The 18814-nt window shown below is 41.2% G+C and overlaps 1 protein-coding gene across 2 annotated transcripts in view; it reads right to left on the bottom strand.

Annotated features, from left to right (window-relative positions):
- The window catches only part of TENM4 (teneurin transmembrane protein 4), a 768234-nt gene that overhangs the window by 212612 nt on the left and 536808 nt on the right, over positions 1 to 18814 (bottom strand). For both annotated transcript variants that reach the window (XM_034759079.1, XM_034759080.1), the window contains one exon: positions 4208 to 4378. In XM_034759079.1, coding sequence (XP_034614970.1) covers positions 4208 to 4378 — 171 coding nt within the window. The remainder of the gene's footprint in view (positions 1 to 4207; positions 4379 to 18814) is intronic.

The raw sequence follows: 18814 nt of genomic DNA, 5'->3' as shown, positions 1-18814 counted from the left end.
CTTGTATTTGAAAAGTATATGTTAGCATCACCTCCCAGATTTCAGCTTTTATAGGAACAATTAGGGGCCAGGAGAATACCATGTGGACCATCATAGGCTGTCTTTATTACCCTTAGATATTCAAATCAACCTACTATTTCATCTCTTTGCTATTAAAACCCATTACTGTATGTTTCACAGATCAAATAATTCTAACAAAATGAGAAAGAATCTTTCAGGAATATAAAGTCATTTGTAACAAAATCACGTTTGTGGGAACTTTTTTTTTTTTTTTAATATACTCTGCATTTGGGGAATAAGACACTACAATGTCCGCCTACCCATTACGAATTCAACTCAAATACCCTCACAATGCACATTTAATGTTGAACTGGTGGCTGATAGGGAAATTCTGAAGTCGTTAAATAAAATATTTTGCTGTTTTAAATAATAAAAATCCATTTAAATGTTAAATTTCTCCATATATTATCATCCTAATGTAAACTCCGCAGCAGAAACATCAGGTTCAAACTGTTAAAATGTCATCTTAATTAAAAATAGATAAAAAAGTTAAAATTCATGTTAACATTAAAAAGTACCCAATGCTGTTTCTATCTTTATTATGGAGACGAGTTTGCATTTAATTTTTTTTTAATCCAGGAATGCTATTACGCACATGCTTAACTTTCAGTCCCAGTGAAACTACTCTTGCTTAAAGTTAAGCATGTACTTAAGGCTTTGTTGGATTGGAATCTTATGGAACACATATGCCTCATTATCATTATTACTTTTCAGAAACACTGTGTTACATAAAGTTCATTAATAAAAGTCTGATTTTGAAAACACCAACAAAGGAATAAAACCACATTCACAGAAACATGGATCTGCTATTATTATCAAAGCCTAATTTAGTCTTGTCCTTTGCATTCGAAGGAACAGGGAAAAGTCTAGACTCCTTATTTATCCGTGTTTAAAAATCAAGATTAATATGAACAAAAATAAACAGGGGAACAGGAAATTATAATTAAACCATTTGTAACACTGCCAATAGCATAGAATAGTATAACTGAGATCAAATTAGTTTAATTCCATCAGTTTTATTTTGTAAATTGGATTATTAGAATTTGTGTGAATCCTAAAAGTAATTTTTTCAGGATAATGTCAGTCTTAAGACAGACAGCTTGTGTGTGTAAGGCTCTGTTTCAAAACTTCCTATTCTATCACCACGGGATGCAAAGAGAGCTGCGAGAAGCTATAAAAAAGATGCAAAGACTTTATTTGTTCTGGTCCACATCAAAGATACATTTCTGGGATTATTACTGATGTATTTGATACACACATGGAAATTAAAATGGAAAGTCAAAGCACACTGTGTGCTTTCTGATTGGTCATTAATGAAGATCTTACATCAGAACAAATGAGGCAGGGTGAGTTTAAAATACTAAATGCTGCTGTGCAGTAGATACCTCAGGAGAAATGAGCATAAGATGGATTCCTTGTAGTACAGTGAGCGGTGCTTGCTCAAATGAAAAACAAACAAACAAAACCAGTTCTGTGTTTGAGGCAAAAATGGCCATTCCACAGAAATAATTGTGAAGATTTAAGGTACATGTCTTTTCTTGACTGTCAGTAATATATAGGAAAAGGTCTGATGTACATTTTTTCTGGAGCTAGTCAAAGCAGCTGCTTCATGTCCCCACTGGGTGAGATTGACCCCAGTGCAAAAGTTCACCGCAAGGTTTTCTGCACGGGAGTAAATGTCACCCATTGACATCAACAGGAGTTGTCAATGGCTCCAAACAGAAAAGGAGCAGGCCCTGAGAACTGGATATCCAGAAAGAAACTCAAATAAGAATACAATTTCAGTACAATTTCCAATCAGAAACTTTGTCTAACTAACTTGAAGCAAAATTAATTTCAGATCTGAATTCCTAATTGTGCTGCCAATTACTTTGCTCTTTCAACACATTACCTTGCACATGCAACACTTTAGTTTCCTTAGCAACTATTCCTAATTTATTCGGTTATCAAAATGAACTGTTTCATTTTTGGGCCCAACTGAGTTTGATTTGAGTTCTGATATAGGCTTTGATTCAGTAAAGCACCTGATCCATCAAAGCCTTTTGTACATCCTTATACATCACTGACTTCAATGGCACTTAAGCAGAAGCTTAAATTTGCTGAATAGGGATGGACTTAAGCACATGCTAAAGTGCTTTGCTGGACTGGAGGCAGACTAGAGCTGGTAACTGCCTACAGCTAGCAATACCGAATTCATTTCAGCACTAAGGAAATGTGAGCCCCAACTGGCCAATTCCACCATAGGAAAGGTAGTCTCTTTGAGGATACTTTTAAGTCAATTTTCATAATTCCAATGACATACATTCTTATTTAGAAAAGCTGTTGTGTAAGCACAGACTGGCTACCACGTTACCACCCTGCAGAGATAGTTGCATTTCAGTGGTGGACATAGTCACCCCTGTAGAGACACATACCAAGGTCTTTATTTAATTTTTAATCAGGAGCAGATCACGCCCACATGGCCACAGGTTCCCCAAGACATGCAAGAAGATCATGCTGAGGCTCTGCATGGCTTTCTATCTAAAGTAGTCCCCAGAGACCCCTCTTTAAGTAAAGCTCCCCAGTGCAAAGAGGGTTGGTCATAAAAGCTGACAGACTGTGTGAGCGTATACATACGCATGCACATACAGATAGAGAGAGAAAGAGAGATCCACGCTCTTATTCAGACAAAACGCCTTTTGATTTCAGAGGGGGTTTTGTCTGAGAAGGACTGAGAGAAAATTGAGGAAAGACTTCTGATTTGGCCCTTGATTATTAGATATATCATTTTTATTTTCATTTTGATCTTTGAATAGGGAAGGCAGAGATCAAATGCAATATATAGGGATTTAAACATAGCAATTTAAACAGAAGACAAAAGAAAAATAAACTTCATCATGAGGCCTTTTTGAATGTAGAAACATTTTGTAGTTTACTACATTGTCTAGCAAGCTTTGTCCAGGGTCCTACAGTTCTGGATTAATTGATTTACATTGTAACAATTTTATTTGACACTGACCAGTCATTAGTAACTATGTTGCTTTTAAGGAATATGTAACTATGGCCTTTGTTTGCGTTAATAAAGACAGATAATCCCATTAAGTAAAAATGCTGTAATTAACAGACACCAAATAAGCTTACTTATATAAGGCCTGATCCCAAGCTCAATGAAATCGGTGGAAAGACTTCCACCGATTTCAGTGGGCTTTGGATCAGGCCCACATTCCTTGCCTCTTATCCAACCCCGCCTCCCCACCCCAACTACAACTTCACCAAAAGCAGCCAATAACTATAATTCTACTGGAATGAGAGATTTTTGATCTCATGGTCACTTAAATACCAAGAAAAGATGGTGCAGCATAAAGAGCTTTATTAAATTCAAAGCTGAATTCCTCATTTCTCCATCTCCCCTACGTGAATCTTAAGAGTGATGACAACCCTGTGCTTTGCAGCCCCGTAGGTATTTCTGGCACTGATGTCTCCACTGAAAACACAATTAAAGTGGCAAAACCCTTGCTTGCTTGTGGAATAGTGTATTGTTTTTGAAATTAGACCCTGATTCTGCATGGTTCTGAGCAGGCTCAGTGCCTCTAACTTCAGTGGGAATTGAAGGCGGTCAGCACCATGCAGACTTTGCAGGATTAGGCCCCTTCATCTGGCTGTCCTTGAGGGTACATGGCTATCTTCACAATGCCAAAGCTTGCAATGCCAACAACTTTTAATGAATATTTTGGTACTCACAACAATGCCATCTAGTAACCAAAAGAAATACTAGGATAAGCACTGTTGTATTGTTGTAGAGAAAGCACAGTGACAATCCTCAAGGCATCACTTTAGTTCTTAAGACATGAGCATGATTTCTCTGGAATATAGCTCATAGATGACATGAAGCAGGGCTTTTGTGGTGGAATACTGTACCCATACGAGATGTGGTGCCAATATCCCCTCCTTGTGAATGGCCTTGTAGGTATGCTTGAGGATATATACCTTATCACCATGTTAATGGACATTAAAAGGATGTGACATTTGGAAACATGAAAGACTGGAAAAGCACCAGACTATGGTGCTGCAGGAAAGGCGGTATGGGGGTGATGGAGTATGAGACTGGATGGCTGGAGTTTAGAGGCAGACACAGAGGACTCACAACATGGAAACACACCAACCATACCTTCACTGGATCCTTTGCCTTTCCTGTCAGGTAACTCTAACCCTGTGCCCCCCGAGGGATATAAGGAGACGTCCGTTGGCACTGGCCAACTGCTGGCTGTGTCTTCCGTGATCTCATACATCTGCCCTTCCATCGGCTGCAGGTGCCAGTTTAGGCCAAACAGGTGCATGGCTGTAGTGAGCAATGAGAAAAGTCATCTTTTTCTGCTGGGGAGAGCTTCATAATGGCAGGGGCACTTAGTAGACTCTCACCTTACTGCTTTATACTAATCACTGCTAAAAAGAAAAGCATGGGATTTATGTTATTTGACAGCCCACACTGGTTCTGCAATACCATCAAGAATATGACAATTTCTTTGGCCTGGTTCCCCTCTCACACTAGTTTCACACTAGTCTAGCACTGTTTACTTCAATGGAATTGCTCCTGATTTATGCCAGTGTGAGAAGATAATTGGACCCCAGGTCTCAGAATACACCTGAAGTTGGGATGAAAATTCAGTGAGCAGTTTTAGGGATAACACTTAAGAAGAAGTCAATGTTATATGCACCAATAAATCCAGAGAAACTGAGCCTTTGCTGTGCATTGTTGTATTCACAAGCTATTGTCCAGGCCCTTAATCATTTTTTTATCCAGTCCTTATACAGGGAGAGACAGTGGGAATTTTGCCTGAGTAAGGACTGAGTACATGGTTTAGAGGTCTGCCACATATAATTCATTCTGTTATTGTTACGGTCTTAGTTGTATGTGGATTGAGTGCAAATTCATGTGACCGAGCTCTCGCTGGTACAATTCCAGCTTTCTGCTAATCATCCTGGGGGTTTAAAAGTGAGTAACACCAATTGGATTTGCATGAGTCCACGACACAGCTTGTTGTAGGTTTCTGGGATTGCACAAGGCCATCCAGTGTATGAATCTGTTCCATGAAATTACAGAAAGGCGAGTAAAGTTAAGGAACATGACAGAACACTTAAAAAGCAAACACGGGTATGGAGAGAGGCATGCTTATGCAATTAAGACGCGCCCCCTGAAAACATTAAGGAAAACAATGTGGCTTCCTGTATCATTCCTTTCTTCCCCAACATAAACATTTCATATTTAATCACCATCCAATTTACCTTCAGGCGCTCAATGGCGAAATGATCCGATATTCAATGCACTAGTAATGACATTTTCCTATTAAGGGAGCAACTCCTATTTCACAAAATAGCTTCTCCAAGAAACTGTTCAGTGATATTAACATCAGAGCTATTTAACATAAACAAAGAGGACGAGAACAGCACATTTTCATGGCCTATAGATGTCATTTTATTTATAAAAATATGTCCAAGTTTGTCAAACATCCCAATGATGAGTGCTGGGTTTAGTAAAGTCTTTACATCGGAAAGGATCCATTTCAAGTGGCTTGAAAAGGCATCTGAACAATTCTTTTAAAATAAGTAGTTTGGACATACATAGCAAAATTAGCACTTGCTTCTATTTCATAATCAATTAGGACATCTACTAGCATGAACAGGAGTGTCGTACACTAACAGGTAATGGAAGATAACTAAGCTGATTGAAATTAGAATTCCCACTTTACCATGTAAACAGAGACTGGATTTGTTATCAAAACCCTAATTAATCTATTAAGAAAGAAAAACTCACATAAACTCCCTATCAGAAAGGAGAGACGCTCAGGGATGTGTTCAAAACCAGGACATTTTTATGCAGGCACACATGCAACTTTACTAGCAACAGGAAAGCTGCAGATATAGCTGTCAATTCAAACAGGAAACTTAGCACAGACTGGCATGTAGTTTTGATTTGAAGGGGGCACCTGGGTTTCTCCAGAAATGCTACATGAGGGTACAATAAAAAAAAAATCAAGCAGCCCAAGTATGGATGACAAGAACTTTCAGAGAGCCTTAGATATCAATCTGCTTATCCATTATGTATTTATGTACTTCCATGGCCCGCATCATCATAGTATCTGAGCACCTCATAATCATTAGTGGATTTTATCCTCACAACATTGCATGAGGTAGGAAAGTATTATCCTCATTTCATAGATGAGGAACTGAGGCACAGTGTAGATGAAGTGATTTGCCCAAGTTCACACAGGTCATCTGCGGCTGAGTGGGGAACTGAACACAGATCTAAGTACAAGTCTAGTGCTCTCTCCAGTAGACCATCCTTCCTGCCTTATACCATGCATATTGCCACAGTATTTGAATGCCTACTAGTTAAGATACACTTAAGGGTCATTATTTCCTTTTCTCTCGCTGTCCCCCAGTAGGAATTTATTTATTGTGGATAATAATTGTGAGAAAGCTAAAACGAAGAAGCGAGCATTGTTTTGGGCGCATTGAAAAGATTATTTTCAAGAAAAGAACCAGAAAACCTTGTTCTACAAACGTGAGCGACTGACTGGAAGCCAGGAACTGCTGAGGTTTCCTTGCACACTAATTTTTTCTGTGTCCCTGGGCATGTCAGCAGGTTATTTAATGCCCTATAGACGCACAAACTTTAAGGAGAGAAGGGACCATCATGATCATCTAGTCTGACCTCCTGCACATTGCAGGCCACAGAACTTTACCTACCCACTCCTGTAACAGACCTGCTAACCTCTGGCTGAGTTACTGAAGTCCTCAAACCATGATTTAAAGACTTCAAGTTACAGAGAGTCATGTGCATAACCCTCCGTGGAATACAATAGGGAGCCTCACTCGAAGAAGAATCCACCATTTACACTAGTTTAAACTTGCAAGTGACCCATGCCCCATGCTGAAGAGGAAGATGAAACCCCCCCAGGGAATGGATCATTTGATGATTACCTGTTCTGTTCATTCCCTCTGGGGCACCTGGCATTGGCTACTGTCGGAAGACAGGATACTGGGCTAGATGGACCTTTGGTCTGAGCCAGTATGGCTGTTCTTATTTCTTATGTCTCTGCCAATCTGATCGGGGGAAAATTCCTTCCCGACCCCAAATACTGCGATCCGTTAGACCCTGAGCAAGTGGGCAAGACCCATGTGCCTGACACCTGGGAAAGAATTCTCTAGTTTCCCCATCTAGGAAAGGGGGCTATTCATGTTTATCTGCCTCACATAGATGTTACGAAGCTTAGTTCATGCATGTTCGTAAAGTAGGTCCTTGGCTGGAAAGTCTGTTAGAAATGAAGAGTTGTTATAGAGGCTTTCATTAAAAAGTCAGCTTTTGCCATTAGTTAACACAGATTTCCCCTCAAATAAAATAGGAAATATCTGTGGTAGCTGTTGGCTCGTGCTGATCCCTGCACCTCACAGATGACATGTGAGGATTATATACGGATGTTTTAAGTGCTAATGAAATAAAAATGTGTTAATTAACAAGTAATTATTATTATCATAGCCTTTTGAGTACTAGGGTAGAGTAAGAGTGCCTGAGTAAGCACAACAGATTGGCAGTGGGCCATTCAGCTTGTCCTGGGGCTTTCTAATACAATACTGTTGAGTGCAGTATAAATATCTGGACAGGACAGATATACAGACTCATGAGATGGGTAGATATAACGCAATTTCTGCATAAAACAGGCACCAACCATAAGACTCTACTTGAAACCAAAACAGAAAATCTGTGTTTGCTTTGGAAAGGCTCCGATTCGAATCCTTTCTCATGAAACCATAATATCTCACCACGTGATTATGCGATTATTATTACTATTTTACAAATACCAAAACTTTATGATGTTGGAAGAAGATTCCACCTCTCATCTGCTCTCCCATAAAGGCCACCTTCTTGCTGAAATGTCAAGTAATAACAGCAATGGATGTTTTAGGTCTCTAAATCTCAGTGGGATATTTATAATTGTTGATGCACACTGTTGTTTAAATGTTTTGAGAGCAGCACAAAGAAAGGAAATTTAATCTTGTTGTTCACTAAATTGATGCAAAGGCCTTCTGAATAAAAAAGGGCAAAGAATGGGGTCTTGGAACCCTGGACAACAGACACAATCACACGCTTTGAAATGTTAATGGTTCCTACAAGCAAAGCGAAGCCGTAAAAGATGCTGAGACTCCTGATGTTCTTAGTCTCCAGGTCAATCTGAACCCGTGGTTGACATTTTCTCTGGCTTTTTTCTGCTCAGCAAGATGCGAGATGTGGCTCTCACCGTGAACGTTCCACCTTGACCATTTCCCTCTCCCCCCCAAATGGGATGTTCAATAGATGCTCTAATACCGAAGGCTCCTGGGTATTAAAAGAGCACAGTGCAATTAGCAGTCATTAAAATGTACCATTCAGTGCACTAGCATGTAGCTTTCACCGCCTAGGAAGCCATGTGGCATGTGCTTTTGAGAAGCTTTGGTTACATTTTGCATAGTTAAAAAAACTCTTCTGTTTTTTCTTGGAATTGAAATACTAGTGGGGAGGGGGAATATAGTGTACGTGCTCATTGGACCAAATCAACCCCAATGCCATAGATCAAGACACACCAGCGAGGCAGATGGCCCACTATGCTTGAGTTTTAAAATAAAATCTTCTACTTTTAAATTAAATAAGTGCTGGTGAAAGTTGCCTGGATGCTGAAATCCTCTGAACAGGTAACAGCACACAGACAGTGGCAGGGCAAGCGTCTTTATCACCACATCCGCAGCAAGCCTCAACCCTGCTCAACCCTATGATTTAGTTGGGGATTGGTCCTGCTTTCAGCAGGGGGTTGGACTAGATGACCTCCTGAGGTCCCTTCCAACCCTGATATTCTATGATTCTATTCTATGTTCTGAAGGGGTGCCTTTAGGTGGCAAAGAGTTCAATCTCCATGGCCCTTTCAAGCCTTCGCTACTCAGCTGACTATGCCAGGAAGAGTGTCAATTAATGCCAAAATACAGCGGTGATGTGTCTGTGGGCTTGTAGGCACTAACATCACACTCGTTTAAGAGAGGCCAGTAGCATGAATCTTCAGATGGGGTCCTTTTATTTCTCATAGTTGAAAAATGCTACCTTTAAAATGAAACACAATGTTGGTGGAACTGAAGATGCCGGCTCATAATTTTTATGTTAAGCAATAGCATCCCTTTTCTGCATGGCATTATTCCTATTACATTGCTCTTCTTTATGGCTGTGAGCTTCATTGTCTGTTGTTGTAACGCCCAAGATAGTGGTAAAGTTTGCTTTTAAGAGGCACGGTCTTATGGATATGTTTCCATTACAGCCATTGTCTTATGACACAGCAAAACAAAGCAGTCAAAAAATCATGCTCAGCAGAGTAGAGAAAAGAAAACCTGGAATAACATTTAAGATAAAAAAAGACAAAGAAGGATAGTAATTCACATGGTCAACAAAATGGACATCTCTTGGGACAGGTTGATGGAGTGAGCGAGTTAGCAGAAAGAGGCAGATGATTGTGATAGATTACAGGGAGAAGAAAAGACAAGACATGTTTAGTGAAGCGTAAGAGACCCCCAGAAACCACAGAAGTCAGCAGAACACTGAAAAACACACTGCTGCCCTTTATTAGATTGTTGACTTGCCCAAGCTGGCAAAGTAAGTGTAATAAATAACCAAACCAATCAATTATGATGTTTGAAATTAAGGCCCAATTGAAAGGCTATGGCTGAAGACACCAGCTGCTTTCCATTGTGTTTAAAGGGGGACTTGCAAAGTGCATTTACACGGTACGCTCACAATCTCACGCTACTTCTTGCACTGTTCTCTGAGGGTCAGACTCAGGGCCATGCCTCCCTGTTTCCTTGCTCAGAGAAAACTCCCACCAAAGCCAATGAATGCATAAAAAATTACAACTGTTTCAGGATTTGGCCCTGAATGATTAAAAAAGCATTTCTCAGAATATATAGAGGATCAATGGGAACAATGAATAAATACTAATAATGATAATAGCAGGAGGAACAATGGCCTGTATTTTCAAAGGAGGGTAAGAGAGTTAGGCACCGAATTCCCACTGAAATCCAATGGGACTTGGATGCCTAATTCCCATAGCCCCCTTGAAAACACCAGCCAAATGCTCTGCATTTATATTCTGCCTTATATCTCAGAAGGTAAATACACTTTACCTGAGCCAAATATATAGGAATGCTAGAGTAGTTTAGGCTGGTGGGAGAGTGACACTATATGTGAAAGAAAGCATAGATTCAAAATCTTAAATGAATCCAACTGTACCATCGAATCTCCATGGATAGAAATTCCATGCTTAAATAATAAGAGTAAAGCAGTAGGAATATGCTACCGACCACCTGATCAGGATGGTGACAATGTGAAATGCTCAGAGAGATTAGAGAGGCTGTTAAAACAGAAAACCCAATAATAATGGAGATTTCAACTATATTAACTGGGTACATGTCACCTCAGGACGGGATGCAAAGATAAAATTTCTGGACACCACAAATTACTACTTCTTGGAACAGCTAGCTGTGGAACCCACAAGAGGAGAGCCAATTCTTGGTTCAGTCTTAAGTGGAGCACAGGATCTGGGCAAAAAGTAATATATATATATATATATACACACACACACATCTAATAGAGCTGGAAAGGACCCCAAAAGGTCATTGAGTCCAGCCCCCTGCCTTCACCAGCAGGTCCAAGTACTGATTTTTGCCCCAGATCCCTGAGTGGCCCCCTCAAGGATTGAACTCACAACCCTAGGTTTAGCAGGCCAAATGCTCAAACCACTGAGTTATCCCTCCCCTCTATGAAAGTAGAATGTAGATAAACTGCTTCGTAATAGCAACCATAATATAATTAAATTTAACATCCTTGTAGGTGGGGAAATACCAAAGAAACCAACCACGGTAGCCTTTAACTTCAAAAAGAGGAAATACAGAAAAATGAGGAAGCTAGTTAAACGAAAATTAAAAGGAACAGTCACAAGAGTGACATGCCTGCAAGCTGCAAGGAAATTGTTTAAAAACACAATAACAGAGGCTCAAACTAAATGTATACCCCAAATTAAAAACAAAACAGTAAGTAAAACAAAACCATGGGTAAAGTTCAGAGTGAAAGAAGAGGTTAGGGACAAAAAGGCATCCTTTAAAAGTTAGAAATAAAATCCTACTGAGGAAAACAGAAAAGAGCATAAACTATGGCATGTCAAGCGTAAAAGTATAGGTAGGCAGGCCCAAAATGAATTTGAAGAGCCACTAGCAAAAGACAATAAAAACTAGCAGCAAAAAAAAAAAAAAAAAAAAGTACATTAGAAGCAGATAGCCTACCAATCAGTGGAGCAACGGGACAATCAAGGTGCACTCAAGTAAAGAGCACTCAAGGAAGAGAAGGCTTCTGCAAGAAGCTAAATTAAATCTTTGCATCAGTCTTCATGGCTGAGGATGTGAGGGAGATTCCCACATCTGAGCTATTCTTTTTAGGTGACAAATTTAAGGAACTGTCTCAGATTCCGGTGTCAATAGAAGACATTTTGGAACAAATTGATAAATTAAACAGTAATAAGTCACCAGGACCAGATAGTATTTACCCAAGAGCTCTGAAGGAACTCAAACATGAAATTGCAGAACTACTAACCTTGATATGTAACCGATCGCTTAAATCAGACTGTGTACCAGATAACTGGAGGATAGCTAATATAATGCCATTTTTTAAAAAAGGCTCCAGAGGTGATCCTGGCTATTACAGGCCAGTAAGCCTAACTGCAGTACCAGGCAAATTGGTTGAAACTATAGTAAAGAAAGGAATTATCAGATACATAGATGAACATTATTTGTTTGGGAAAAGTCAACACGGCTTCTTTAAAATAAAATTATGCCACACCAAACTATTAGAATTTTTTGAGGGAGTCAACAAACATGTGGACAAGGGTGATCCAGTGGTTATAGTGTATTTGGACTTTCAGAAAGCCTTTGACAAAGGCTCTTAAGCAAAATATGCAGTGTTGTAGCCATGTCAGTCCTTTAGGTGAGTGAGGTAATATCTGAATTGAGAAAGAGCTCTGTGTAGCTCGAAAGCTTTTCTCTCTCACAAACAGAAGTTGATCGAATAAAAGATATTACCTCACCCACCTTGTCTCCCTTGAGCAAAGTAGGCAGTCAGAGAATAAGAGGGAAGGTCCTGTCAAGGATGAGTAACTGTTTAAAAGAGAGGAAACAAAGGGTAGGAATAAATTATCAGTTTTCACACTGGAGAAATAGAAGTAGTGGGGTCCCCCAGGGATCTGTACTGAGACCAGTGCTGTTCAACACATTCATAAATGATTGGGGAAGTGGAATAAACAGTGAAGTGGCAAACTTTTCAGATGATACTAAATTACTCAAGATAGTTAAGTCCAAAGCTGACCACGAAGAGTTACAAAGGGATTTCACAAAACTGGGTGACTGGGCAACAAAAATGGCAGATGAAATTCAATGTTGATAAATGCAAAGCAATGCACATTGGAAAACATAATCTCAACTATGCATACAAAATGAAGAGATCTAAATTAGCTGTTACCACTCAAGAAAGAGATCTTGAAGTCATCTTGGACAGTTCTCTGAAACATCTGCTCAATGTGCAGAAGCAGTCAAAAAAACTAATATATGTTAGAAACCATTAGGAAAGGGATAGATAATAAACAGAAAATATCATAATGCCACTATATAAATCCATGGATATGATAGAGGTCTATAAAATCAAGAATGGTGTGAAGAAAGTAAATAAGGAAGTGCTATTTACCCCTTCTCACCATAACACAAGGACCAGGGATCACCCAATTAAATGAATACGCAAGAGGTTTAAAAGAAATACAAGGAAGTACTACTTCACACAATGCACAGTCAACCTGTGGAACTCATTGCCAGGGGATGTTGTGAAGGCCAAAAGTATAACTGGGTACAAAAAAGAACTAGATAAGTTCATGGAGGATAGGTCAATCAGTGGCTATTAGCCAAGATAGTCAGGGTGTTCTGAAATCTCTGACTGCCAGAAGCTAGAAGTGGATGACAGGGGATGAATCACCTGATAATTGCCCTGTTCTGTTCATTTCCTCTGAAGCATCTGGCACTGGCCATTGTCAAAAGACAGGATACTGGGCTAGATGGACCTTTGGTCTGGTTCAGTATGGCCGCTCTTATGTTCTTATGTTAAACAGGGAAATAGAGAGAGCGCACATGCAAGCTTTGGTAAAACCAAGCTTTCCATCACAATGTCTCCTTTTTCTTCTACGTTGGAAAACTAACAGCAAAGGCTTTGGAAGTGCCTCCACTGGGCCCACTCAGCACAGCAATTCCTTCGGCTTCTATGGAACACTTCAAGGGGTTAATAATAGCTCAGCCAAAGCACATGAGAAAGGAGCACTTTTCGAAAGCTAGGACTCTCTTCCCCCAGGAGCAGCCCATGGGGAGGGAGTAGAGAAGAACAGGAAGAAAAGGAACAGGGAGTTAGGACAAAAACAATGAATAAAGAGGAAACAGAATGAAGAAACAAAGAGCCAGAGAGGGACTGAGGGAATATATATATATATAGAGAGAGAGAGAGACAGCAAAAAAGGATGAGACCATTAAGAGATGGAACATGTTAGAAAAGAGTAAGGGACGGAATGAGCAAGAGAAGTGATGGACAACAGCCAGGAAAAAATGTGGGGCTCAAACATGGAATGGGAAGGCTTTTTGAACAATCCCTGTATCCATCCTTCTTTCTCCTTCTATCTTCCATTTCTCTCTCTCTTTTTCTCTGGAAGTGAACTGGATGTAGCCTCTTCTAATGTATTCCTCAGACTGTCTGGCCTTTGGGCCAAAACATCACGCTGGCCCTTCGTAGTAACTACACCTTTCAAGTGAGAACTGGTATTTTTTTTAAAAGTTCAAATACTTTGGATTCCACCAGTAAATTACTCAGGGCTAATTTTGACTCAAGTAAATCTACTGCTTTCACTCCTATCTCTGGGATAAACTTGACTGTAATTATCTGAATAACTGTCTCTCTCTACACTGAAATTATATGATTTTTGAAGAAGTGGAAGAATTGACTGCTGCAGAATTAATCATACTTTTCTGCCATTCAATGTTGTTATGAAAAGGAGTCTTTCAGAGTGAAATAATCACCCAGTTTGTCAATCTTTCAATAAGTCATGGAAAAGGCCCATAAGATTAAGGGGAATAAAAGCAGCAAAACAGACATTAAAGGAAGCAAGCAAACAAACACACCTCTCCTCAGTGCTTGTTGACACTTTACGCAGGGGAAACGATACTTTGCCTGGAGGGGTGTGCTGGCAACATGCCAGAAGTTCAAGAGCCGAGTGACTCTCATGGCACTGTCAATAGGGAGTAAGGGTGGCAACTGCAAGACTAGGCTCCATATAAAATGCAGCACATCATGGCTCCTCACATGGTTAATATAAAGATAAGCGCATGGTGAGGTCAATTCCCAGGAGGTAATGCCTCCATGTTTTGTTCTATCCTGAACTGAAGAGAATACAGCACAGCACAGGGGTTGACTCCATTGGTGCTCCGGGGATGAAGCACCCACAGAAACAAATAGTGGGTGCTCAACATCCGCCGGCAGCTCTGAGGATCAGCTCCTCCATCTTCCTCCCAGCACCTCCTGCCCGTCGCGATCGGCTGTCCAGCGGTATGCAGGAGTCGCTGGGGGAAGGAGGGGAGGAGTGAGGGCAGGGCATGCTTGGGGGAGGGAGCGGAATGGGACGGGGGCAGAGCAGGGGCAGGAAGAGGTGGGGTGGGACTTGGGGGAAAGGGAGGAGTGGGGGTGGGGTCTGGGGTGGATCGGGGGTCGACTCATAAAGACGGTGCCTATGCAACACAAGTAACTGTCACCACAGAGGGCTACACCTCTATATTAATTATGAGAGAAGGGATAGGACCTGGGGTATGAGGCTCCACCTTGGTTGAAGCTGCCCTGCATTCCTATCATGATAGAGCACTGCCTGTTGGAACCTGTTCTTTGTATGAACCATTCACCCAAATTAAAAATGTGAGCAGCTATTGGGCAGGGATAACCTTAACTTATGCAGGACCAGAAGCAAGAGTTGGGGCTCCAAGCTACCATTTCAACAAGAAATCAGAGCAGAATTTTTGGATCTTCTCTGGAAACATCACCAGATGTTGTTTCCACAAACCACAACCCACCCCCCCAAGAGGTCACTTGCACTGATTGTACCTACCACACTCGTCACACTTCTGACTTAACATTTTTATCTAAACAAGATGTGTCTTTCCTGTGTGTTGCAGCTACACTAGAGACTTCCAAGGTGCAAGTAAATGGCCTGCAAATAGTAACAGTTCCTTCTTAGCAGAATATTTTATATTTTCATTTAGTTGTCAATTGCTCTTAAAAGCAACAACGGAGCTTCCAGATGAAGCACCCTTTGAAAGCTTCAAGGAAGTGACTAGAAAGAAATACTATGAAATGAAGTGGTTAAACTCAATGTTTGTTCAACGTAAAGAGTCAGCACTTCCTATTCAAGGTCTCCCTAGTTACCCTGGGGATCAAAGAATTTCAAGTGATTGCTTGTTCATTCAAAGTGCTAATAGATGATCACTGCCCCCACCAGGTTTATAGTGGCACACTCACAGGCTTGTCATTTCCTGCACAGAGGGACAAGATGCATTTTAAATGCTTAGCATATTTATATTCATTTCCTTAGGAGGCTCTTTTCAAGTGTCAACCTATGAAAAAAAATAAACGATTTATATGTAAAGGTGTCCTGGCTTATGTATAATCTATAATTTCCTCCCCACACTTGCGGCAATGAGAAAGCAGAAGAGGAAGTCGAAAGATGAACCTCAGCAACGTTTTGCTGCTGTAGGCAGCTTACTGCACTTGTGCAGCTTATTCCACTCCCACAGATGCTAGCAAATTTGGTGTTATAAATGCTCAGGCCTTCCTCAGTAAAATAACATTTTTCCTTCCAGATTCCCTTTATGACAGAGGCCATATTAAAATATATATTACTGAGATTTCTTCACGATCAAAGTCAATTATAATATGGTCCCCACCGTACCTCTAAATGGTGTTTTAATTTGTGTATAGAATATTAGCAATAGAAATTTCCCATTGGAGTATTCACTTCAATTAGAGAAATGAGCACAGACAGGGGGCTTCCCACCCTGCTTTGCAACTACTAAAATTCTGGGTTAGCCTGTTATGCACGATATAATTTTACATATACCATTTCATTAGGCACCTATAATTGCTGAACCCTAATTGAAGGACTGTAATTCACCAAGTTAAATCAGCTACAGTTCAGCACTTGTTATTTATTATTTGTACTGTGGTAGCATCTATGAGCCCCAATCACGGTTGTGATAGATGCGGTACAATCACAGAACAAAAAGCTGGTCCCTCTGATCCAGCAAAGGACTTTAAGCACATATTTAATTTTAACAACGTCAGTAGTTCCACTGACTTCCAACAGAACTACTCTTGTGCTTAACTGAATCAGGATGACATGCGCGGTAACTCACATATTGAGCCTTAAAACCCAGTCCTTAGCGCCATAGAATCACAGAATATCAGGGTTGGAATAGATCTCAGGAGGTCATCTAGTCCAATCCCCTGTTCAAAGCAAGACCAACCGCAACCCAGCCAAGACTTTGTCAAGCCAGGCCTTAAAAACCTCTAAGAAAGGAGATTCCACCATCTCCCTAGGTAACCCATTCCAGTGCTTCACCACCCTCCTAGTGAAAGAGTTTTTCCTAATATCCAACCTAGACCTCCCCCACTTCAACTTGAGACCATTACTTTTTGTTCAGTCATCAGCCACCAGTGAGAACAGCTGAGCTCCATCCTCTTTGGAACCCCCCTTCAGGTAGTTGAAGGCTGCTAACAAATCCCCCCTCATTCTTCTCTTCTGCAGACTGGACGCAGTACTCCAGAGGTGGCCTCACCACTGTCAAATACAGGGGAATAATCACTTCCCTCGATCTGCTGGCAATGCTCCTACTAATGCAGCCCAATATGCCATTAGCCTTCTTGGCAACAAGGGCACAGGGTTGACTCATATCCAGCTTCTCGTCCACTGAAATCCCCAGGTCCTTTTCTGCAGAACTGCCGCTTAGCCAGTCGGTCCCCAGCCAGTAGCAGTGCATGGGATTCTTCTGTCCTATGTGTAGGACTCTGCACTTGTCCTTGTTGAACCTCATCAGATTTCTTTTGGCCCAATCCTTCAATTTGTCTAGGTCACTCTGGACCCTATCCTTACCCTCCAGCATATCTACCTCTCTCCCCAGCTTAGTGTCATCCGCGAACTTGCTGAGGGTGCAATCCATCCCATCATCCAGATCATTAATGAAGATGTTGAACAAATCCGGCCCCAGGACGACCCCTGGGGCACTCCGCTTGATACCGGCTGCCAACTAGACACTGAGCCGTTGATCACTACCCAGGGAGCCCAACGATCTAGCCAGCTTTCTATCCACCTTATAGTCCATTCATCCAATCCATACTTCTTTAACTTGCTGGCAAGAATACTGTGGGAGACTGTATCAAAAACTTTGCTAAAGTCAAGATATATCATGTCCATTGCTTTCCCCATATCCACATCATAGAAGGCAGTCAGGTTGGTCAGGCATGACTTCCCTTGTTGAATCCATGTTGAATGTTCCTGATCACCTTTCTCTTCTCCAAGTGCTTCAAAATGGATTCCTTGAGGACCTGCTTCATGATTTTTCCAGGGACTGAGATGAGGCTGACCGGTCTGTAGTTCCCTGGATTCTCCTTCTTCTCTTTTTTAAAGATTGGCACTATATTTGCCTTTTTCCAATCGCCCGGGACCTTCCCTGATCACCATGAGTTTTCAAAGATAATGGCCAATGGCTCTGCAATCAGCCAAATCCCTCAGCACCCTCAGATGCATTAGATCCGGACCCATGGAGTTGTGCATGTCCAGCTTTTTTAAATAGTCCTTAACCTATTATTTCACCACTGAGGGCTGCTCACCTCCTCCCCATACTGTGCTACTCAGTGCAGCAGTCTGGGAGCTGACCTTGTCTGTGAAGACTGAACAAAAAAAAGCATAGAGTACTTCAGCTTTTTCCATATCATCTGTCACTAGGTTGCCTCCCCCATTCAGTAACGGTGCCACACTTTCCCTGACCACCTTCTTGTTGCTAACATACTTGTAGAAACCCTTCTTGTTACCATTCACATCCCTTGCTAGCTGCAACTCCAACCATGCTTTGGCCTTTCTGCTTACACCCCTGCATGCTCGAACAATATTTTTATACTCCTCCCTAGTTATCTGTCCAAGTTTCTACTTCTTGTAAGCTTCCTTTTTGTGTTTAAGCTCACTGAAGATTTCCCTGTTAAGCCAAGCTGGTCGCCTGCCATATTTGCTATTCTTTCTGCATATTCAGATGGTTTGTTCCTGCACCCTCAATAAGGCTTCTTTAAAATACATCCAGCTCTCCTGGACTCCTTCCCCCCTCATATTAACCTCACAGGGGATCCTGCCCATCAGTTCCCTAAGGGAGTGAAAGTCTGCTTCTCTGAAGTCCAGGGTCTGTATTCTGCTGCTCTCCTTTCTTCCTTGTGTCAGGATCTTGAACTCGACCATCTCATGGTCACTGCTACCCAGGTTGCCACCCACTTCTACTTCCCCTACCAATTCTTCCCTGTTTGTGGGCAGCAGGTCCAGAGGACCTGCCCCTATTTGGTTCCTCCACCACTTGCACTAGGAAGTTGTCCCCAACA

The sequence above is a fragment of the Trachemys scripta genome, chromosome 1, assembly GCF_013100865.1.
Source record: "Trachemys scripta elegans isolate TJP31775 chromosome 1, CAS_Tse_1.0, whole genome shotgun sequence".
In the NCBI taxonomy this organism is placed as follows: domain Eukaryota; kingdom Metazoa; phylum Chordata; order Testudines; family Emydidae; genus Trachemys; species Trachemys scripta.
The sequence above is the reverse complement of the archived record's forward strand: the minus strand, read 5'-3'. Positions and strand labels throughout refer to the sequence as shown.